The 25169-nt window shown below is 38.5% G+C and overlaps 1 protein-coding gene across 4 annotated transcripts in view; it reads left to right on the top strand.

Moving 5' to 3' along the window:
• MPPED2 (metallophosphoesterase domain containing 2) overlaps positions 1-25169 on the top strand; it is a 112091-nt gene that overhangs the window by 45906 nt on the left and 41016 nt on the right. For all 4 annotated transcript variants that reach the window (XM_067296211.1, XM_067296212.1, XM_013959516.2 and 1 more), the window contains exon 4: positions 14998-15223. In XM_067296211.1, coding sequence (XP_067152312.1) covers positions 14998-15223 — 226 coding nt within the window. The remainder of the gene's footprint in view (positions 1-14997; positions 15224-25169) is intronic.

A 25169-nucleotide genomic window follows, 5' to 3' on the forward strand; every position in this document is an offset into this window, starting at 1 on the left:
GAAAACGAAAGTATAAAATACAAAATAGTGCAAAATTCTACTTTTGTGCTATGCTTATTCTTGGTTGCTTTTTTGTATTTATCTTCTACTTGCGGTTGGTTATTCACTACATGCTTTGTGGAAAACAGCCCCCTTAAAGTATAACTTTGAAGGTAAAACAGAAGAAATTACTTTCCAGACACACTTTTTTTTAAATACAAAATTTCCCCTGACTTAAGTGGAATTTCTGCGTGAGGAGCAGTGTAAGTTTATTCATGTCTGATCAGTTGTTTCTTGGTTTTGCTTTTGGTTTTCCTGGTAACTTTTCATAAAGAAATTTCAGATGAAACTATTTTTACTATCTGTTGATGGAATGCAGAGAAACTATGAGCTTGTTTCTTACACTGTAGTCACTATAACTTACTAGAAAGTGCAGTATTCTCTATACGACTTGCCATGATCAATCAAACTAAAATTTAAAGTGGTATTTGAAGGTCATTAGAATACTTGGCTTAGGTTAAATTTGCTTTCAAAAAAATTAGTGTTCCAGATTGAGTAGTTTCTTTATATGTTTAAATCTAACATATTTTGGTAATTTTCAATGAAAAAAGGGAGCCAGTGAGCACTGGAAAGTATTGCACAATTCTTGGACAGGACTTTTAATCACAATAATTGCTCTGTCATTTCTTGGATCTGCTTCCCTGTACTACTGTTGGCTTAAAAGGAGGGGTGATCAGGTTTCAAATAGAGAACCATCACCAAAACAAATGTGTAAAATAACCAAAATGATTCTTCCTTTCACTTCCCTTTTTCTAGCAAATCTCCTTTAAAATAGAACAAAGAGTTATGATCATTGCATTGACCAGGCATGGAACAAGTAATACTACCCAAACAGAAAGTTTTATAGACATTGTCATCAGCTTCTTCCTCAAACATTGCTGCTGCAGCTAGGTATCATAATACGAGAACGATTTCAATGGAAAGCAGTCAAAGGATGTATGCTTTGTACACCATCGATTTATTTTGTCACTTACAAATTAAATGTTGCATCAAAAATACAGAGTACAAAAATCTCTCGCTTAAATTTTTCACATCACACACCATATTAATAATATCTGATTTTTTAAAAGGGTCTTTCAGTTGGTAGAGCATCACGTTCCTGCATAGTAAGAACAATGGTTGCAGGGTGGAGGAGTCACTTTGAGCAGAGAGGTTGGGGCTGGGGGAGAAAGCACTGCAGATTTTAGTATAATGTGTAGTGTTCAAAGAAATTTTATCTCATCGTAAAGATTAGCAGGCTGTGTAATTCAATTTAAAGCTGGTTGGCAGTGTCCTGTCTATTACAGCCCTTTTTTTTTTTTTTTTTTTAATTGCCACTGTTATTTTATATTGTATACAGCTGCAGAACCTAGCAGACAGCAGGAATGAGCTGAGGGTTTTGCGCTCTCTCCCCCCCACCCCACTCTTTTTGGTTTTACACGTGGGGAGATGTGTGCGATTACCTTAAACTGAGCTACAAAAATGTTATCTTGCATTTTTGGTTTGTATAAAATGATTTTTTTCATGGACAAACAACCACTGCGAGTGAAGATCTGTTAAAAATGTTAGATGGAAGGGTTGAATCAGGCTTAAAACTCAGATGTTAGCGTTTATTCGCAGTATTGTGGACATTACCACGCTGCGGAAAAGCAACGTGCAGCAGTTTATGTTAATGCAAGACTGGCAGACCTTTATCTTAGAGTAATTACCTATAAGAGGGGGCTAATAAATGTTCCAAGAATTACTGACTTTTTTTTTTCTTTTTATTAAAGTAGATGGTTGCTTTTTACTGGCTGTTGACCAGCCTGCGTAGCTTGTTCGTTAACCCTCTTGTTTCAGGGGGCTGGAGCTCAGAATCTGAGCTCGGACAAACTCTGGACATAACGCGTCAGGAGTGACCAAGCCTCGACACAAAAGGGCCGGGAAAGAAAAACCTGCGCATCTTTCTCCACCCCCTCCCTACCCTCTCTCCCCCCAGTAGAAGAGCTTGAAACCTCTATTGACTCTATTTAGGGAGCATATTGATTTTGGAGGCCGGGCATTGTATTCGTGGGCAATCTAGTGCTGCTGGTAGGAAGAAAACATTCCTTCTTCCCGAGCTTAACTTCTGAATTTCCATTTCCTTTGTCCTGCATCGTCATTCTGAGCACAGTCGTTTAAATAACCTTACTTGTCCAGAAAGGAGCCCCAGGCAGCTCCTCCCCGTTATGCTGGTGTAACGGCGGCGGGAGGAACTGTTGTGCTGCGGCGTCGCGTTGAGCCGGGCTGATCCCCGCATCTGGCCTGCGCATGTGCGGTCCGGTTTGCGACGCACCTTCTGCAGCTTGGGGAACTGAGGTTCGCAGGACTGGACAGTACAGGGAGGCTCGGGTCGCTGCAGTGCTTCGCCTCCCTCTCTCGTGATGCTCTCCTGAGCTGTTCTGCTCTCTCTCGTCTCACTCTGCACACCAGCTGTGAGGTGACGGTTGCTGAAACCTCACTTACTCTTGATGGTAGGTTTAGTAAAGAAGGAACAAAGCAGCACAACAGGGGACAGCACTGTCAGGAGAGAGGCAAGAAGATGCAAAGCCAACATTGAAGAGAACAAAATAACATCAAGCTGGGGGAGGAACAGAGGCTACAAAGAAGAAAGAGACAAATGAGAGAGCACAGGGACGTAAAGTAGTCAACTGGAGATTCACCTGCTTTTTCCAGAGCTTAATTTCTTCCCAAGTTAATAAAACTAACAAATGAGAGCTCAGGAACTCTCTGTACTTTGAATTTCCCGTAACTGTTGATGAGTGAACCTCATCAACCCCAGAGTCTTATTGCTATTACAGGCTGAGCTGGGTATCAGAGTAGAATAGCTCCTTTTCTCCTGAATGTTGGTATTTATTTTTTCAGTGTAACTAGCCACAGAAGCATAGCGAATTTTAATTTAAAACATAGGTACAAATGATAAAAAGTTAGCCACGCTTCCTTACGTTTATCTGAGCTGGTTGCCCTAAGCAGCATTTTGTATTTGTGTTCACTGCTGAGAGATGAGCAAAAAAGTTGCAAGGCACCCATGAAGTTTTGTGCATGAAAGATGGTTGGAGATTTCTCCTGAAGACTGTGGGGAAGGGGCTTCATTCCCTCTGCTGCCTTGTGTCCCTGATGGAAGCTTTGCTGGTCGGTGGTCTTAGCTCTGGTAATACTCATGGTCCTAAGAGAAAAGTTACCGGACTAACATCCCTTCATAACCCCTGGCAAAGTAATTGCTGGAATAGCATGGGTCTCTGTAAGGTATGCTTTAGGGAAAACCATTCCCCCTTTGTGGTCTCCTGGTTGTAAATTATAGTACTGTGTCATTAAGTAGAGTTTGAAAAGGGAGGAGAAAAGGGAGGGAGCAAGGATGGTTTGGAAGATAGGGGGCTATGCGAGTCGCCTGGCCTGCCCTGAGGGGTAGTGCTGGGGGCAGAGAGAGGGCAGAGCCACTGCTTTGATGACTGACAGCTCTGGCTATATATCTTAAAATGAGCCCTGGCATTTGACTGAGTTACTAGAGGGGATGTGTGTACAGTTATAGTGGAAGCAATATAGCCATTCATAAACAAATGCTTCCGTGAAGCCAGCTGTAAAAACAATGATGCTTGCCTTTGAGGTGAAAAGGCAAAACCTTAGCAGAAAGGAATATAAATAAGAAATAAATTGTTACTTTTTTGTAAGTAACTGCAGTAGCTGTTCTGTTAGTGCTTTGTCTTAATGACCAGCTCTGATTAACTATAGTTGTCTCTTTATTCTGCAAAACTTAAGGTCTGCAAATCGTACCTTTTTGTGGGAGCTTTTGCCGCCTTTAGACTAGAAACGTTGGCTAAAATGAATAATTCGACAGAGACCCCTACTTTGAAGAAAGCACAGAAGGTGAACAATTCCAGATGTTGCATACCTCAACAGTTTATGAATGGCATTTAATTACAGAGACATATTTAATCATGCACCAGACTCTCTGCTGTATTTCTGTACACAAAAGGAAACAGGTGCTGCATCATACGGATTTTGCAGCACCTCATGAAAATATTACTGTAAATTCAAGTGCGTGGATATATTCACACTTACCCCTTGAACTTTCTTTAGAAATGTTTATTTACCTTACTAGGTGAGGTGCTTACTATTATCCTTATTTTAATAAGGAAGAAAGACAGCTGTGGCAGAGGGCCTATATACTTAGAGTAGCAAGGATATCAGGAGTTTCACCTGAAATCTGTCACAAATGAAGCATGTGAACTCTTTATGCTGTCGGATGCAGTTTATACTACATACAATATTTTCCATTCACCTTCTTTGGAAAGACAACTGGGAGACGTTTAGCCACATAGGATTGCCCACCAAAAGTCAGAGCTGTGCCTTGGATTTTTAAAAGACTTCAGTCCAAACTTTCTATCATGAGATGCTGGGGTGCTGTAACATATAAATAATTTGGTAATTAAAATGGCTTGCCCAAGGCCAGGAGAAGAGAGGAGGTAGCAAAAAATAGTAGCAGAAGCAAGTTTTGAGCTCAGAAATCCCTGGCTCTGATTTCAGTGGTTATGGCATTAGACCTTCTTTAGGCTTCAAGTTTTTCATATAGGTTTTTTTTTTGTTTTGTTTCCTTTGGATGTCTGGGATTAGTATATGTGTTTAAACTTACAAGAAAAATATGTGAGGGCACGTGTTATTCTGCTAAGGCAACTTTAGATAGCTAGGGAAAAAAAAGCATAAGAGGAATTCAGTTCCTTGTAATAACATGATACAGCTGGAATGATTTGGTTGTCTCCTTTAGTAGCTAAGAAACCTCTCTGTGGGCTGGGGTATTAAAAGGAATTTCCTTACCAGGCTCAAGAGATTCCTGGTATCCAAGTTCATCTTGAAAGACTGTAATGGAATGTTTATGTTTATTTAGAATAATAAATTTAAACATGGGCTTCAGAAAAGGTCCTGATAAATGATACTGGAGGTTCACAAAGACCTCTACCTGAATATTTTTAGTTGACTATAATTTCTGTTTGCATTCCTTGTGTACTTTCTCTTTGTTTTTTGGTGTTTTTTTTTTCTCCCTGTAAAAAATCTGTGAAGGGACCATGAAGGTAATTCTGAAATATAGTAAGTAGAGCTGTCAGATGGATATTGGTCTGCCTCTAGAAACAGAGTTTAGTTCAGGTTTTTAGGTATCTCCTCTTGTGACTTACAAAAGGAAGAAACAATTCTCAGCCAACATCAGCATCACCATCAGAAAGCATGTTTAAGAAAACCTTTCAGTATCAAAGTTGCTTTTTATAGCAAACATTTACAAGTAAAATCACAAATGATCACAGATTAAAATTTCAAAAGCACCCAATTCCTTTAGCACCTAAGTTATATTTTCAGAGTGATTAAAAAACTGGAGTACTGCTTTTAGACAGCAGTCCATGCTCTTAAGACTTTTAAGATATTTTTAAAATATTTTACCCTATTTCTTCTTTTTCCTTTCTTTTTATTTTACTTGTGATTATTCTTGCTACCACTGCTTATTATTTTTCCTTATTATTATTATTACTGGAATTTATCCACAGTTTGTTAGTGTTTGGTAATCAGTTAAGTCTGGGCCCTGCTATGTCTTGTAGTTTACCAACAGTGTACTCCAAAATTTTACTTTTGAAAGGAAGGATTTTGTGTGCAAATTGAGAAGTTGTCTAAAGGATACTGTGTCACAGAAGGAAAATTAAAGTAGTTATCATAAAAATTTCTCATTTATATATTTGAGGGTTTTTTTCCTCAGAAAAATGTTCTGATCACCTTGCTAGGATGCAGAAAAAAAGAGGCATTTGGGGGATATTTTCAGAAATGCGGACTACACGTAGGCTGTGAGACAGAGGGAGGCGGATGCCTACTGCTCTGTGAATAGGAAGCAACAAAGACTCTGCGTCTTCATTTAAAAATGAGAAACCAAATAACTGGAACAAATTCAGAGAGGAGAGAAACAAGAGAATTTTTCTGGCAATTTTGTGTGACTCCTGATTCTTATTTATTTATATTTTGATCGACATTGGAAGGATGCTGATACAGGTCTGTTTTTTAATTCCATGGACAGAAAAGGGAGCCCTGCTGCTGGCATAAAGGTCCCTGTTAGAAAGGCAGAAAAATTTGGGGGGCAAAGTCTAGATTTGGGTCCTGTGTTTAAAATTCTTATAGATTTGGGGCGAGTTTTCTTTCAGTAAGTAGTGAAGAATTGGTTTCCAGACTTGTTACTCTTTTAGGTGAAGATTTTACTTTGTCTGGTAAGCCTTGCCCTTAGTTTTCACTGGCCTTTTGCAGTGTGAAAATACACGTATATGAAAATACCAAGACATCGTCCATGATAATTATAATTAGCTTAATTACTTTGTGTATAATTGTTTCTCAGGATGACCCCCTTTCTGATGGCTTTTATTCATTTCTTTTAGGAAAAAAGGACTTAATTGGAATTGTAAATTACGGAGACAAAGGGTGAAGTGTGAGAAGTAGGTCTGGAACTGTTTATGTCAGACAGTGACTGTTGGTTTTGTAATATTCTTAAGATTTAAAGAGAAAAATCATGTAAATGGATACAATATGTGCCTGCACAAGTAATATCAACTACCAATGTATCATTTCAAAATCTGGTGAGTTTCTTTATAAAGCATTAGGTTATATAGTGTGGGGGGGACTCTGAAAAGAAAATAGAATTGTGTATTGATGCCTTTAGAAATACTATTTGAGGGCAATAAAATGTTCCCTGAAATTCCCTCCTGAGTGGAGAAAATGGAGTTTGTTTGCAATAATTGCATTTTCTAGCATTTGCTTTCGCACTTTCCAATATGAGTTAAGCCAATTGGAACCTGTGATTTCGTTTTGCTTATTGGCAAAAGTACCATGTAAATTGATCTGAGATGCATTTATAGAGAACGCTTTGAAAATTTTGAAATGGAGATGGCTTTTTCTTATTAGATTTAGATAGTATTAGGGTTCATTTCTATATTTTAGCCTAATATAATAGTAACCAGAAATGTTCCTTTTCAATTTAGTCTTAATCAAGTTCAAGGAGAGCATTTCTACTTAACTCCGCTGGCACTGTGAAGGCTGAGGATGTTTCCTTCCTCAGCGTTGGTATTCAGAGTTCAAGATCTGAGCCATTTGAAACCACACTGAGCTGAAATCAGTTAAAATTGCCAGCCCTAATGCATTAGATCTTAATGTATTAATGTTTGATGTTCCTGATTGCAAGAGAAACTGTAAAATTCTGTGAGACAAAAATATAACATATTTCTGTATATCTAAATATGGTTAGACCCTAAAGTACAGAGGGCTAGATGCTAGTCTATTTATAAGTGTAAATATGGCGTAATTCTGTTTAGAGGAACACGCTTCAACTTCATCAGACAAAAGATGAGCCAGTTCTTTTTTTGAAAACCTTATGTATTATCCCAAGTGAATGCTCTTTCACTTATTGGAGCTCTTTAAAAGTGCGCGTATAGCACCAAAGCTGTCACGGTAGTCCTTTATGTAGTGTGTTGTTTATAGGAAACCCAAGAGTAACAGGAACTACCATTTCTACAAGAATCATTTTTAAAAATGAAAGGGAAAAATAAGATGACTGTGTGGTTTGCAGTAAGGATGTTGTCTTCAGAATTTGCTAAATTTAAAGGGAAATTTCATAGCTGTCAGCTTTTTTGGTTTTATGTAAGTTGTGTAATTTTTTTTTCTTAAAAGCCCCATTTTTTGGGTTACGTGATTATAAGCCTGAAGAAAAGGGGCTAGCAAGCGACTTGTGCTCCTTATGTTTTTTAATTTTGAAGTCAGTTTGGGGGGGCTTTTTGCACCTAAAACTGGCAGTGATTTAAGCTGCAAAATTTCAAGATCTCAAAGTTTTGGGTTTTTTTTAGTTCAGACTAAAAAAAAAAGATCCTGCTTCAGAATGAATAAATGCTATGTATTACTTGATAAAACTTAGTGAAACCTTCTAAGTTTCAAGAAACAGTCTCAATAACATTAGCCCAATGAAATTCAAAACAATTTTGTAAGATCAAAAAACCAAAATGTGTAATGTCAGGATAGTTTTGAAGAGGTCATGGAACACCGTGAAGTGAAACAAAAGATTGTCACTTGTGTTGTGGTGCTTTTTTTCTATTAACAGAGAGGAAAAGGATATTAATCACAAACAGTTACATTAGAATAATGTTATGGTTGAGACGTAAATGCATAAAAGCAAGGAATTGTTACCAAATGAAAACAGCATCATTAAATTAGACCCATTGGTAACTAGGTTCTGCAGTATGTATATATGGCCCAGTTTCAGGGATCGTACTGCACGTGGTGATGTTACAGCCTCGGGTCGAACACAGTTCACTTCATTTACCTATGGGTGAGGTAATGAATGTAAGTACTTGGTATTAGGTACTTCTGTGTCTCCAGAATCAGACTGCTCATAAGTGACCATATAGGTTAAGTAACATCTGCAGTATCTGGGGTCATTCACAGGGAACCGTATATGCTGCAATATCTTGGCAGTACGTAGCTGAGTTATAGGTGCTGAGGCAAGATTCACTCGATACTTCCTTGCTTTCCTGCGTTTATGGCTCAACCTTGGCATTATTGTAACGTAGTTTTTTGTGTTTAATGTTTCTTAGACTTGGTTTTCCATTGCCAGCATGGAAGAAATCCTAATGCATGAGTTTCAGAGGAGAAGGTAGCAGTCTGAACCTGCTGTGTGGCTCGATCAGCAAGTGTGAGTATTAACGCTAGAGCTGTCAGGCCTTGTGAAAATTAATGAAGCCTGACGTTTACAGAGGGAAAGGTCAGAGGCAGAGCTTGCACTTACGTAACATTTCTGTTTTGTTGTGTCTAACAGCGTTTTCAACAAAGGGGAGCTTTAATGTACAAGCTTTAGATTTATCACAGGAATTCAAGGGTCTCAGCCTTTGCTTCTCACTGTGCTGTGGTCTGATGTTTTCTTTGCATAAAGGCAAAACAGTTAAACTTTCATTCATCTGTCCATCTTGCTGTGTTTCCCATGTGTTGTTTTGCCTTTATTTTTCCTTCTCCAAAATTTTCTTATGGGGGGAGGGGGAAGGGCTTAGAGACATCTGAACTATGATAGTTAGAAGAGCTGACGGAATACTCTTCATCAAGATTTAGCTCTTTTTACTTCTTCAGAAGCTTGTTCTGTTTTTGCGCATGTTCTATTATTTGCATGCTTTGTTGTAGTTAATTATTTCAATCTTTAGATTTTTACAGACAGAGAGGGAAGGCGTGTAGAAATACGTGTGTTAAGCTTTCAGCCAGACTGTTGGTTGGTTTCAGTTTTAGCTATTCCCTTGAGGACTTTTTGTGAAGGCTGGCTGATTAGAACAGCCACAATATTTTCACAGTTAATCTCATCCTGGAAAAAAGACCTCTGCTTCTCCTACCCTGTTTTGGATCTCAGTACCTACAGTGCGTTGTTTTCCTTTATGGTGTGAGAAGTCCAGCATGTCATGTAAAAGCTAGAGTCTATCTACCGTATTTATACAGTCTAACTCATTTGTTGCTGCAGAAGGAAAAATCAGTGTCTTTGAGATATTCTCTCTCATCTCTTAAAATGTTGAAAGGGGCCTATGTGTGTTGCAATAGAGTACTGTAAATACATGGAAGATAGTGCAATCATTGCCTTAAGTTTCAGTGGGCTTTCAAAGAGAAACGCCTATGAAGAGTTATGGTTCTGCTGTACAGGAGTAAGTTCTGTTTGGTGACGTTTGCTGGTTGTCTTCTCCTGCTGCCTGTTGATGGGCGGTTTGTTCAGCTGCACCCATACAGCTCGTAGCAGCCTGTGCTGCCACGGTGCAGCGCCTGGAAGTCCATAGGAACAACACGAAATCTGCTCCTCCAGTGTTTTTCTCTGCACTTGCATATGGCTGGTTATAGGTGAATGCTCCATGGCCAGTCTTGTACTTTGGAAGCATATATGATATGCTGTAAATTATCAATGATTCACTTGCACAGGTTTCCCACTTGTACACATTTTCCCTCTTTTTGAAGGGACTAAGATTTGTAGTTCAAGAGTTTTAGGCCCATCTCAGTATATGGCCAGAGGGTCTGTGATGCCATGAAATGGGCATGAAAACACTTAACATTTCATGGAGTGTTGTGTGGCCTGAACAGTTTATGTATGCGAATGCATATTCAGAGCTTTGTATCAAAAGCACTTGCGTAGCATTTGTGTATGCAAATATAGGTTTCTACCACTATGTAGATAGTGTCACTTTATTCTAACTCCCCTGCCTCCCCCATGGACTTTGTAGGTAACAATAGTTCAAAAAAATTTTTATTTCCTTTTTTCTGTTTTTAGAGGAAATTAAGCAGTTAACATTCATGGCCAGTCAGACTGCTATTTGTGTCTGACAGCTCTACAGAACTTTGGTTGTGTGACTAAACTGTATTCACATGAGGCATGCTGTTAAAACTGGGATGGTTGTTCAACAAATTGAGGACTCCTAGAATCAAATGTTTTGATGGAATGTAAAAAAAATACTGGAACACCTACTTACAAAAAATAATGTAATCTGTGTATTTAAAGTTAGGCTGTAAAGCGACAATAAGTGGTTGCTGCCAGCAGAGGAAGTCCTGCCTTATGAGCTTACACAGAGTCTCAGTCCTTTATTTGCTACGTCAGTTTGCAGCTGGAGCATTTTCCTGATCCACTGTACTCTGTGGCCACCAAATCCTTGTGTTGGCAAGGAGAGGCAGTGGCACAGGACTAAGGACAATTGCTTGGGGGACACGGGGATGAAAGGACTGGTAAGTGGGACTGTAGCCTGAGGGTCGACTGGTAAATGGAGAAAGCACAGAAATCTTTGAGACCCCCAGTTTAAGGTATTTATATAAACTATTTAGTTTTTATAGTTTATTTACAGTTGACTACATATGTTCTTCTCTGAACAAGACTGGTACTGAAGTTTTGTCTTTCAGAAGAGAACAACTTGTCTAGTTACAGTGTTTTCTTAATCAGTGGCTCCATTCTGCCCTTGTCACTCCTATTGTGGGCAGATATTGAAAAACATCTTGGCCAAGAAAATACATGTATATATAGAAGAAAATTCCCCCATATATGCATATATATATGAAAATATATATAATCTGTTCCTTCTGAAGATTTTCAGATATTCCACTATAAGTCTGTCTGCTTCACAGACTCAGTGTTTATTTGTCCAGACCACACCCTTCATGATGATGTTTTTTTCTAACCATTTTTACTAGCTGTAATTGTAGCCTTTTGATCTTACTTGGGAAATAGGTAAGTATTTTTAAATTAAACTGGATTATTACTTTGGCAGTTGGTAATTTGAGGTTCTGAAGTGCTTATCCCAACAAATGCATCAAAAACTCTTTCTGTTTTGAAAGAAGATCTTCTGTTTACTGGATTCACAATGTAAATTAGAATGAATAATATTAATGGCACACAGTGGAAAATTTACTTGTTAGGAAAGACATTTAATAAAGAACAAATGTAGCTAACAAAAATTTAGCGTAGAAAGATGAGGAAATGCTTTTCAACCTCTACTGTGCTGCAGTGGCGCTCTCTGTACAGGCGTTATGAATGTAGATAAGTAGAGATTCATCTGGTCAAGATGAAAACTAAAACTAAAATTGAGTAGGAGATTTTGAGTGCGACTGCTTATGTTTCCGTATAAAACACAGAAGATAAGCAGATTATAGAAGAAGGGCAGAACTGCTGAAATAGAACATGCCAAAGTATTTCATAAACTGAGAATGAATGTTCACTGCCAGGGCCTTTCATGAAGAAAAAACCTGAATGTGATGAACAAATAGCTAATCTTTTTGCAGGTAATTTATTACTGTGATTAATGCTATATAGTCTTTCCTCAGGGAAGAGGAAAGAAATGAATGAGACTTTCCCTTCTCCTGTCCTTTACTTGGGCTTGGCTTTTGGTATGTGTTTGCATTTTTATGAGTAGAATTCCTCATGACTAGCAAGGGGAGCAAGGTCAGAACTTTCTGCCAATCCTATGGTAAATAATGACAGTATTTACAGATATGGAACGAGGCACATCTTGTCTCATACATGGATAGGGGACTAGGGTCTGCAACAAATGCATGTGCAGCCAGGACTGGTTACTTTTCAGCTAGTGCGTTATGAGTGTGCAGTACAGCAGAGCTATGGCTTACAGGGAGATGTTGACGTATTTTGGTGCCCCTGGGGGTTCTCCTCAGTGCTGTGTTCCAACATATTCATCTGTCTTTGGTGTTGATCCTTGGGTTTCATCGATGGGCTGGACTGATCGCTGGACTGAGCTCCCTGATTACATTTGGGAAGAGACCATTCTCTTCTAGTGGCCCTGAGGCTCCCCAATGTGTTGTTGGGTCTCTGTGGCTGACCAGGCAGAACCTTTCCTTAGTCACAATAAAATTAATGACTTTCGTGGCATAAATTGTAGCAAATACTGTTTAATTTTCCCTAGTAATTTTCAGATATATATAACGTATAATGTCACATTTATATGTTTCAATAATCATTGATCCCACCATTAGTTTGTCTTCTGATGTCCTATGTGTCTGTAAAGTGAGCCGCCTTTTTCAAAGTGTCTGGCAAGATGAAAAATATATATATTTATATATGGACTTGAAACAAAATGTTCCAGATTTAATTGGACGTTATATCGGCAAAATGTGCTGATTTTCAAGTCTTTTATCAAAATAAATGGAGGAAAGTAAAATCTGGACATTTATCCAGTAAAACTAAGAAGTTTTCTCTGCTAAAACTGGCAAATGTCGATAACTTGGCAGAAACGTGAATTTAACTTCTCTATCCTACTTCTCTGAGAATTTAATCACATCTAGCTTGTTTTGGGGGATTGATAGTTATGACAAGTATATCAGATTTCATGCCAGTGGTCTCTTTTATGTTTCCCGAGAGAGAAGAAAACAGCAGTTTTACCTCGTGCCCAGGAGTCGCAGAGAGCAAGAATTGTAGGTACCTGCCACTTCTATTTTTTAAATAAAAATTAATTGCAGAGCAGTATGTGGCAGAGATGGGGAAGGGAGAGGGAAGAGGGAAAGGGGGAGTGGGGCATAAACTGCAGAGGAACAGTAAATGCCCGGTAGCATCTTCCCCAGCTTTTAATCTAATGCAGCACCATAGAGAGTTATGAATATGTATGATCAGCATTTTGTTCACATGTGAGGAATCTATGAAGATACCTGCTTTTTTTTTCAGGAGATTTATAGCTTTTTATTTTTCTATACAGAATTAACTAATTTTGTGAAGAAAATAATTATATTCGGATCTTGAATAATTCCCATTTCCACGCTATAAATATTGAAAAGCGGAGGGTTTTGACTGGTTTCCCATAACCCCTAGTTAGGGTAAAGTTAATGGTGTTGTAAATATTTCTTGCTTTAGTTTGAAACTTACTCTTTAACAGAAAAAAACTCACTTTTGAAATTTGCAACACAAATTTTAAAGTAGCAAAGCTGTATTTATTTAGGAAAACTGTATTCCTGCAGAATATGTAGCGCCTGATTCTACATTCCTCTGGAGCAAGTGTTGACTGTTGCGGAAGTGGAAGTCCTGCCCACGGATTTCCACGCGCTTTCTGAGGGCTGGTGTCGTATTTCCAAATCAGTGGGAGATAAACACCTGACATGTATATGTATCTCTGAGCATCTGGGCTAGCAACACCAACAGTTACAGAGTGTCAGTTGTTGTCTTCATGGTTTGTGTAAATAACAGAAGGCCCATGGGCAGTGTAGAAAGGTGAATATATAGTGATTTATTTAAGTAATCTGTAACTGTAAAGTGTTTACCACTTTTATGAAAAGATATTTTAAGTCATTATTAGGAGTACACACTAAAATGAATCACTTGGTATAAGACTGGAAAATCGGGATTATGGTGAAGGCAGTAGAGGAGAGATGCAAGTCCAGTTTCAGCTTTGAGGCAGACTTATGTGTGAGTTTTGGCAAGTCATATTGGGACAGATTTTGTAAAAGAACTTAACTTCTGTGAAGAGACCACAGTATGGGACCATATTTTTAAGGGAGCTCAGCACCCAATATGTTTATCTGGAAGATCTGGCACTGTTTGCTGGTATTAAGTGCTTGAAAATCTGTTTCTGAACTCTGAAATCAGTCTGGCTCCATGAGCTTGATCTGTACTGTGTTCCAAACAGAAATACTTGCATTGACTTCAGGTGATGAAGCCTGTGCTCTGCTCTCTGACCTTCCCGGTAAATGAGCTAAGTGCATTTCTTTTCTCCTACCTTATGTCTTACTTATTTGGGTTTCATGCTTCCTTCTACATGTGTTCTTACAGGAATGAGATACTACCGTAAACCAAATAATAATAAAGTGAAAGTCCATTGTGAGTGATTTGGAGCTTTGGAGAACAGGCTAGGTCTCGGAATAAAAGTCACTTCTTGGATGCTTTGGATTCCCTATGGATTAATATGAATAACTGCATAATTTAAATAACAGCCCCAGCTACCCAACTGAGTACCGCATACCTGGTATCATCCCAACACGCTCTGAGGCATATTGCTAGCTCCATTTTACCTACTCACTAAGATACCTGAGGTATCTTGCAGCAGGTCAGTTCTGTGGTTTAGGGCTCAGGACTGCTGACTCTGACCCAGTCCCCTGAATTAAGTGATCAAACTCAGTGTCACATCTTTGGCTAGCATAAATCAGTGTATAATCAGTTGAAAGCAAGGGAGCACCACCTTAGGAGCTGGTTCGGTACCTACCAGCTTCTTTTGTTTAATTCTGCAGTACATTCTTTTTCTTATGGCATTTCTTGTATGGCATTACTTACATTTTAACATAATTTCATTCAATGGAAGAGAAACAGCATTAATAACTTCTGCTCAACATGGAGATACACACAGATCTTGGGTATTTCATTCTGTCACTGCTAGCTGTCTACTTATTGTGCCGGCAGTGTTGGTGTGGGAGGAAAATGTGCTAATTAAGTCCTCTTTTTTGTTATTTCAGGAAACCTGCCATATGAATATAAAATAGTGATTGCTGGGAATCATGAACTGACATTTGATAAGGAATTCATGGCAGACCTTGTTAAACAGGATTACTACCGCTTTCCCTCTGTGTCCAAATTGAAACCAGAGGACTTTGACAATGTTCAGTCACTCCTGACAAATAGTATTTACTTGCAAGATTCAGAGGTAACAGTTAAAGGATTCCGAATATACGGTGCCCCTTGGTAAGTCTCAATTTAAACTTTCTTTGCTATATTTATTCCTTAAGCCACAGCAGGAATCATTGCTGCTGAAAATGCATGGAGCTGCTTTGTTGCTTTTCCCTGAAGAAGAGTATTGAACCACAATGACTGTATTTTTTTGCAGTAGGATAAATATGCCAAGTTTAGGCAAGTGTGTGAAGTAAGAGAAGAAGAATTGTAATCTATCTCCATTCTGCCTGCTGAGTGTACTTAAAAAAAAAATTGAGGACTCGATATTCACTCTGTGCTTGTGGATTAACTGCAGTGGCATCTTAGGACATATTAGGGAGGAATTCACTGCATTGCATTCTGTCCTGTTTTGATATTTGCATCTGCTGTGCTATTAGATTAGTATGGTACCATTTAACACCCGCATAGCACAAGGTCCAAGGCAGCAGGATCTTTACCTCTTATTTCTGATCAGACATAAGCATCGTTTTCTTTTGCTCATAAAGGTGTGATAGTGAGCGTTCAAGCCAGTTTTGACCTCATTTTACCCCTGAGCCAAGCATTTGCAGGAACAATTGCTGTCCACAGTTTTGTACTAAGGAGATCGTCCTTGTTTTCTCAACATGTTGTTAAATTATGTTGCCTGATATCTGTGTGTGGAATCTTGGGGGATTACTTGTTTTAAATTCTCACACTAAAAATAATAACAATAATACTAAAAATAACCCTTTGAGCCTCTGCTGGAAAACTGAACTTCAGTGATGGTGATAATCATTGTGTTACTTGGCATTCTCAATTGTCAATTGAAGTGCTTAGATGCTAATTTATGCACACCTATAAGAAGGGTTTATTATAAGCTTATAACTTAATCTTTTTGATGTCAGGCTTGTTTTAAATGTGAAAGTGGGAGAGGAGGGGGAAGGGCAGAGTTTGAACTAAAGAATGGGGCCAATAGACATGAGAAATTTTCCCCTTTCTCACACTTCCCTTCCTCTCATTTCTTCTGGCTGTTCACTGAGCTCACAGACTCTGGTGGTTCATACATCAATACACTTCTGACAGTGTTTTTTTTTTGTAATGTATGTGCGCTAGTGCTGGCTAGGAAACAACAATTTAACTCTGTATCTAGCACTCTTGACTAAAGCTACTTATTTTTCTTATTTAGAAATCATAACCTTTATCTTGCAGTTTAAATCAGTCTGACATTGCCTAGCTAAAAAAATACTCTAAATGCTTCAGTATTAGCTAATTGGGAAAGATGATCTTAATTCATGTTAAGAACCATCTCTTAAAGACCTTTGAAAGTAATCTTTACAGTGTAGCAGCATATAACTCACTGAAGAACACAGGCACATACAGACCCTTGGGTAGTGTAAGGTGGATTTGAGACTGGTGCTGCAAGGTGAGCATCTGTGTACGCTAGAAGGTAGCTGCTAAGATTAAGATTGTGTTCAGCTTCTTTCATGTGTATGCATCAGAGGGCTTGCAGTTTGCAGGCATCCAGTGATGTTTACAATTTGTAAGCATTTTTTCAAATTTATTTAGGACAGATTTACCTAAAGTACTATTGCAGAGCTGCTGGAGAAATCTGGACGATAATCTGGAATCCAAGTCTTGGGAAATGCATTCTTGTGGAAGAGATAACTTGGTATTCTGAAATGGAGAACCCATCTTATGCATTGACATTTATCTATACTGGCAAAATGTACTGATTTTTTTTTTCCCTTTTGTATCCCAAATCCATGATAGCAATCTGTTACCCTTTCGTCTCCAGCTGCATCTAGAAGTTCTTTCATTTTGCAGGTGTACACATGAAATTAGGATCTTTGATCTGAGCTGTTTTTAATCACAAGAAATGAGTGGCGTACATTATCTGACCTTGCTGTGGAAGACAAATCTTAATTATTCCTCCCTGTAATACATTAGTAACTGTTTTTTTCCAGTTCATGATCAATGGGAGATGAATGATAGATGATAGAAAGTAAAGTTGAGCTCCAACCAAGAGCTGACTTCTGCTGTCTCTTGGAAGATGGTTTATTTGTGTTCAGCTGTGGAAAACTGTTGTAAAACCATGTTTTGAGCAACTGGTGATAGGAAATGGAGATGAGGCTATACTTTTGAATACAGCTTTTTAGATCAATACATCCAGTCTGGGTTCGGAGGACAGCGATGTAGTGTCTTCATTTCTGTTGTGTTTTTATGACAGTTCCTGGAAAATGTGAAAATTCAGCTAGTTGCCTGCATTTTAGTTGGTCCTTGAGAGGAAGGAAAAGTCACATCAGATACTGGAAAAATCTGTTCCAGTTCTGTCCTGTGTGTGGAAGCGAAGACAGAACGATCAGGCAAGCCTGTTAGCACCTCCAGTTTTTTTCTTCTTCCCCTCCAACCACATCTCACTCTGCTACTATAAATCTTCAGATTATCCCTAAAGAAAGGGAATTTGTGGGGGCTTTGTATGTGTTTGTGGCATCCTTACCTCAATTAGGATTTTAAAAAGAAGTGGAAGTCAGGTCGTTAACCCAGAGGATGCTTCAACCCTAAAATGAAATAAGTTGGCACGTTCAATTTATGTGCATTTTTGTAAGTATTTCCAGAGGGGAAAAAATTCTCATTTGCTGATAAAGCTACTGGTTTTAATTTAAAAAGAGGGATCAAACCAAGAATAACAGCTGTGATTCAGGGGTTTCAGCCTGTCAGAGGTTTCTAAGAAGTAATTGCCAGAAGTCTGCAAAAACTGGCTGTAAGTCATCTATCTATTTAGAAAATGTAAATTGCTAACTCAGTGTAGCTACAGAAAAGAAATATCAGTCCATATTCATTACATGTTATTACTCTTGGTATATCTGAAAGCTTTCTAAAGACCTAAGAGAATTGAAGTAGTGCCTCCTAACTTACAATTTAGTAGAATTTGTATGTAGAAAATAACGTGCAATACACAGGAGCATTCATGTGTATTTGCAATTGGAGTGTGCAGTGGTGCATATCAACAGCCTCTAAGGAGCAGAAAATTTGAATTTAGCCTGATAGGTCTAAGAGTATTAAATGGCATTAGCTGGTGAGGGGTTGAAAGCAGAATACCAGCCCCTAAGAGAGGAAAGAGCAAGGGTGAGACGTGAACTGTGCTCGGAGCTCCGCTCACTTTCAGAGGTGGCGAATGTAGCTGACATTCTCGCACCTTAACTAGGAAATTCTTTTATGTACCTTGAAGGAATAAGATGGCTGAAGATTTTCCATTTGGTCTATAGATAACAATCCATAAAAACATGTCCCTCCTTTCTCTTCCTTCTGCCTTTGCCCTATGAACCCAGCTCGTTTGTTGGAGAAATAATTGACAGTTTATGCAGTCCAGACTCTTAAAGACTGCAACGGAAACATTTTCTCCTTTGGAAATTTGAGATTAAGAGGCCAGGTTTGTCCTGAATACAATACAAACCAAAGAAACCCCCACAAAAACAAACAAACAAACCCCCCCCACACACAATACAAATGGTAAGGGATATAGGAATTTTTGAATCTTAAAATTCCCTTTATTCAGCACGCACAGCTGTAACTCGTATACTGATGTATCTGTAGAAGGGTAAGGAGGGAGGATCTGTTTTTACTGGATCTCTTCAGCAAGTGAGCATGTGTAATTTCTATTTAAATTAAAATGTTTTTATTTGAAAATACACATATTTAAATTATATTTGAAACCGTTCATCCATATTAAGGACTTAACTTACTGTGGTACATTACAGACATTTGAATACAAATATTCCAGCAATGTCTGTTTTCTGATGGAGCTTTAAAAGCATTCAAACCACCAGAGAACTTCAGTTAACTGGAGCCAGAATTTGTTTAAATAAGGTTTTGAGAGAAACAATGGTGCAGGGATAATATTTTCTCTATTTTATTCTGTTCTGCTGTTCAGTAAGCTCTGCAGGTAGCTTTTGGTTTGTTTAAAAATGAAAAAAAAAAAGTAAAAGTTGAAACATGGAAGTATTCTGATATTTTGTGTGCCTAGCAATTTATAATAGTTTATTTCATGAATAACAATATAATAGGCTTATTTATGGTTTTTAAATTCTACCCTCCGTAAGAATGACACAAAAATGTCACAAACCGTAAGTATAAAATAATCTAGTAAAGCAATCATTTACATTGTTTTTTAGCTATTAAAATATAAGGGCAACATCCACCCATATCTAGCAGAATAAAAAGTAAAACTGAAGACTCTCAACCGATATATTTGTTTAAATAACTATAGATAGATAAATCTTTCTGAAGAGTGAAAATGTTTAAAATTTATATAAAAGCTGAATTTGATATAAATCGATGCCTTTTCATGGTTAATTAAAATCAACTTTATGGAAATAACTGAAAAGCACAAAAGTAAAAGATTAAAATTGATTATTTTAATAATGACTAAAATCTGAGATTTGCATCATTGTGATTAAAATCAATCCATCCTGAATGAAGCTGGGAATAAAGCTTTTCCCTTCTGACAGGAGCAGCAGCGTTGTGCAGCAATATCCTGCACATTTGTCAAGTTGTAGCTTGCTCAGGTCTCAAGAACAGAAGCACAGAGCTGGCCTCCCAGTTGCTTTTAATGAATACTAGTGGGTTTTTCCTATGTCCAAGAATTTGATGTGTAGGGTGATCCAGAGGTCACGAACAAACGGCTCACTATCGCTCACCTCAGAGAAGCCGAGGCTTTCATTTGCTTTTTTTAGTAACTCTAGAGGAAGTGCCTTAACTCTTTTTCAGAAGCAAAATTTTAATTGGCATAGATAAGGCAACCTTAAGAAAACACAGAGAGGTTCAGTCATCTCCTTTTAAAAATAATGGGTTTTGCAACTTTTTTCCTTTGTTTTTAATCCAGTGTAAATTTTTGGGTTTCATCAAATGTTTTTGCATAATTTTGCCTGAATTTCAATAGCTCTGTTGCTTTCTCTACTTCATTTGCAATTATATTTTAATACAAGTAGCTATAAGTTAGTACTTCTCCCTTATTCTGATCAGTGTTTTCAGACCTTGTTTACCCTGTCAGAAAAGCATCAGATGTTTTTTTCTTTTCAATTATAAGTTTTGTAATGCATCATGGATTTTGCTGACAGTCTTCAAGTTCTTGAAATAGCGAGCAAATTAACAGCAGATATTGAGTGTGAGGACTGGAAAACCAATTGGCAACTCACATGATAGGATTCAGATATACTGTTGGGTTAGAATGGATCTCATTTCTTTTATTTTCATAGTCTTAGTTGGCAATTAACTTGTGCCTAAAAAAGGGAGGAACAGAAATTGCACTACTCAGCAATAATGTTTTTCATTGCTATTTAGCAGTGAGGAAACCAGAGGGAGATTGGAAAAGAATATTGGTGTTGTACTGATTTTTCAGGAATTCCGGCATTTATTCAGTAGAAGTCAGCAGTTGAGAAAAGTGTTGGCAAAGACTGAAGTCTTCTGTCTGGGTGTTAAACAAACGCCACTGCTGTAGCATGGTTGTGTTTAAAGGTGCAGGCTTCTGTTTCATTTTTCTTGGCATTTGTCCTTCAACTCTCTCATTTTAAGATCGAAGAATGTATTCTTCCAGGTCTAGAATTGCAGCTTCTGTTTACATTTTTTGCCTTTTTTGGGAATGTCACTGATTTCAGTCTCATTGGTACCAGATTCACTTCTAAGCTACAAATGTTCCTGTTTACTTTTAAAGTTTTTTTTTTCTTCCTTCCTTCTTTCTCTCTCTTTTTTTTTAAGAACACGAGATATTGGAATGCTTGTAATTTAGATACAGTATCTCCTAAGTGACTTTTTTACTGTGATGCTAACCTGTTCTAGCCAATTCTTTTGGAAAGCTCTGCATCTCAGCACTGGGACAAATCATGAAGTCTTCCTTTCATTCAGGCTTGACTTCAACAGGGATAAGAGCTTGCAGAGTATGCGTTACTAGTTTAACACACTAACTGTGTCTGTTTGTAGATGGAAGTCTAGCCAGTTAAACATGCAAAAAGACAGCTCTTCTTATTCTTTTGAATTTTTCCTAATGTAGAATTAGGGATTTAAACTCCTTGGTTCATCAGGTCTTGAAATGATTGCGATACATGCCATATGTCTCTAATTCCTGCACTGTTTTCCTGGAGTTCAGTAAGTGCTGCAGAAAAAAGGAGAGTCCGAACGAGCCTTAGCTGTAGTGTTCAGGGGGCTAATTGATTAAGGTGGTCTCCTGTTCGTAAATGGAAGTATGGTCTGCTAAAGAACAGGGTCATTTTGAAATGAAGTTGTGCTTGCAAAAGCCACAAGTTGTGTGTGAGTGTGTTTTCAGATTTTTTTTTTTTCATTTGCCAGCTGTCCGGGAATGAGATGTTTGCTTCCCTTTTGCCGAGCGCTGCAGTACACAGTGGTCCATGTGGCACTGGTATGCAGTGGTGCAGGGTGTAGTTTCTGACTGAGCAGTCTTGAAGGCATTTGCACCCAGCAAGGAGTTGGGAAGAGTAGAGATTACCTAGAATATTATAAAAATCCTGGAATTTTCAACTCAAGCTTCTATAGACTTCATCCTGAGAGGCAAACTGAACATCCTTAAAGAATGGGAGTTGGGGGAAGGAGGAAGGAAGGAGAGAGTTAACTGTAACGTGGAGATAGTCTGTTCCTTGTGAAAGTGAACCCTGTTTGTTCAACACCCGTTGGTGCTTGCTTGAATAAATTCTGCTGTGTGGCTTCTGCACTTCAGGACTCTTACTTTTGCATTTTCTTCTGCCTGCCTGTGTGCCATACCCCTTTATGGGGGTCCAGGGCAGAGGGGAGGAAAGACAAAGCTGAAAATACCATGCTGTTTAGGTTAACTGAAAAACTTTTACTTGAGGACAGCCACCGTCCCAATCGGAAAATGGAAAAGTAAGGGAGGGGTTTGGGCTTTGACAAGCTGTCTTGAGAACAGATTTTGCATCCTGTTCTCCACATTGGATGGTGCTCTTCAAGTCCCCTTGCTTTCTTTCCTTCCTTGCTCTTATGTGGTATAACCTAAGCAGGAAGGAGAGAAGTAGGGAGCAGTTGAATGCTTTGAGTCGTTGGCAAACAGGTTCCAGGAGAAAGCATGAGGAAGTACGAGCCAAGGCCAGGCTGCTGAGGCACAGAGCCCTGGGAGACTGAAGGCCCTCTGGGAGGAGCAGTTGAGCCAGAGAAATTGGGGCTCCAGCAAAGAACCAAGTGGGAGACCAAGACTTCGTTTTAGAGAGAGGCTAACTGCACAAGGGCAGTAAGAGTAGAAGTGGAAGAATGAGAACCATCAAGCCCAGTGCACATCAGGGTATGTGTATTTCCCCAGGATATTTAGACCCAGACCACCAACTAATGCAACTGGTGGAGAGTCAGTCAGTAGTGCTGCCAGTCTAGAAGTGCTGGATGAATGAATCATTTTGAAGTCAGGAGCTGTGATTCTAAGTCAGAAGAGATTACATGGGGAGATAATTTCAGGGTTTGGGTGTTAACCCACACTGGAAAAATGTAACCAAAACCCCCACCTCAACAAGATACTTAAATGTGCTGAATTTGAGGCATGAATAGTTTCACTGAGCCAGCGAGATTGGTAATAAGCTTTAGTTAAATATATAGTTATCAGTTAAATGTAGATATACATATTAAGAACTTTGCAGAATTAAGTTGTAAATTGGAAATATAGGGGATACTTTCAAATGCATTTTACACTTGAAAGTATCCCCTGTACTTGACATCCATGAAATGAATGAGATTGTAAAAGAATAAGAGGTAGGTCTTGCCCTGTGTACTGTCTGGAGCATAGTCTGCGGGTGATTTGTTTCATAGTCCATCTATTCGGGAGTAACATGGGAAAAAAAATGGAAGGATTTACAGTGCTTGAGATAGAAATAATGGTAAGATTCATGTGTTTTGATGGTGATAAAATTCAGTAGAAATGGAAGAGAAATTAAGTTTTAAAAAGTGTATATGGATTTAGTGCAACAAGTCATGTAGCAAGTGACTAAATTTTGTGAGCTCCCATTGAAAGATAAGATTTCTCAGGACAGTCTTCAAGATGATTTGAGTCATATTTATCTAATACTTATTGATCAGAATGCTAACTTCAACCTGTCATGTATATAAGATACTTAATGTAATTCGCAGAGACTATGAAATAAAGCAAAAATTGCACAAATATTTCAACTAAGAGAATGTGATCATGAATCTGAGCATAGAAGGTCAAGAGTGACAGCTAAATTCATTACATTATCATGGAAGTTTTTGCAGTAGAGTAAATTTGGCACCTAACTTCAGAAGTGTTCAACACTCCTGGTTTCAGTTGAAAATCAATGAGACTGGTGATATTTACCACCTCTAAAATGTTGAAGTGCTAGTCTATATTTTAGTTCATTTACATATCTAAAGTATAGTAGTTGCCAGTATTTCTGACTCTACTAGTTAAGTAGGAAAATGTTTGTATAGCTGACAGCTATGTTTTGTGTACCATGCATTTGGAGAGAAAGCTTAAGCTATAAAGTTTACAAGCAGACAATGACAACAGCTCGTTGCCATGCCTTCATGGATGTGTCTGGGTAGTGTGTACCCCTACAGAAAGCCTCAAGCTGCGATGCTTTGCTTCCTTCTCGGTCAGTTGTTTTGGGTTATCCAAAAGTGCCTGCTCCAACACTGCCTGGGTTGTATGACATAGCCCCGACAGGTGAGTCGTACCAGTTTGACTACCTTTATGGATGAAGACCTATAATTTGGCCAGTTTTGCTATAACAGAGTCTTCTTCTAATGTACATTCAATGGCATTAATATAGGCACTTAGAAAATTTGCTGGGCATTCATTCTGGATACTGTGATTTGTAAATAATCACAAGGATAAGTTACAGTACACGCTGTAATTATGCACAAACAAGGGCATCATTTTACAGCCTGAATGTACGGTGCCTGGGAGCGTACCTGGGGAGAAGTACCGGGAGTTGCCAGCCAGCAACTGTTCTCTGTTCCTCTCCTTCAGTGTTTTGGATAAAGAATTCAGTGTAAACGGCCCAGTGCCCTTTAACATATGTGCTTCCCTGTTTGCCTTTCATGCTGACGTACATGCCATGCTTGGGAACCCTGTGCCAAGGTTTACTTCGACAAGGGTAATAGTACTTCCTAGAAAATGAGCTAGTGGTTAGTATATTTATGTCTACTTCAACCAGGAAAAACAGTTCTCATGTCTGAAACCAAGTCTTTTGACTCTCCCGAGGACTGTGTGGTAGAGGATTTGTGAGGTGCTAGAGGTACTCGAGATCTTGTTTGAGGTGCATCATCATGGTTTTTGCCCATTAATTTGCATGTAATATTCTGAGTACTGTATCTGCAATATCTGCCAGTTTGTCTTCCGTTTCTGGAGAGCCCTCTTCTTCCATTTAGATGTTTTAGCAGTATTCACTGGATGGATAGGACTGGTAAGAAAGTAGTATGGTCTGGTTCCTCAGAAGCCAGTGTATTTCTGTACACATATGAATCAGTGTATCTCACTAAAAAAGGGTGATACTGGGAGCTGCTGACTGCATTGCCCTCTTGAGAAAGTTTATGAGTTTGTACTCAAAGAAGATACTTATGGATTGTGTTTCTCCTCAAAGGTAGGCTTCTTATATAAGAAGGGTGAATCTTTCAATATTCTTTTCCTGGCACAGGTTTTAATGCATCTTGTTTCCAAAACTGGGAATGTAATAAAAAGAAACGGCAAGAAAGGTGTTCTCTTTAACACCTCTTAGTGTTCCATCTGGGCTGCCTGGGACACTTCCATATTCTGCATTGCAGAAAAATAGGAGAAAGGCTAACTGAGTGCTCGGCTGAAAACTGTAGTCCTAAAGGGTTTCTGTTTTCAATGCAGGCGGCACCAATACACCATAACCCAGGATTATATGCATCTGAATTTGTTTTTAGGTTCTTAGTACGATTGTCTCCATCTTCTGTTTGCGAATATAACACAGTTTTTACATTTGTTGAGAAACCAAGAAAATACCACTTT

Source organism: Apteryx mantelli, chromosome 4 (genome assembly GCF_036417845.1).
Source record: "Apteryx mantelli isolate bAptMan1 chromosome 4, bAptMan1.hap1, whole genome shotgun sequence".
Taxonomy (NCBI): domain Eukaryota; kingdom Metazoa; phylum Chordata; class Aves; order Apterygiformes; family Apterygidae; genus Apteryx; species Apteryx mantelli.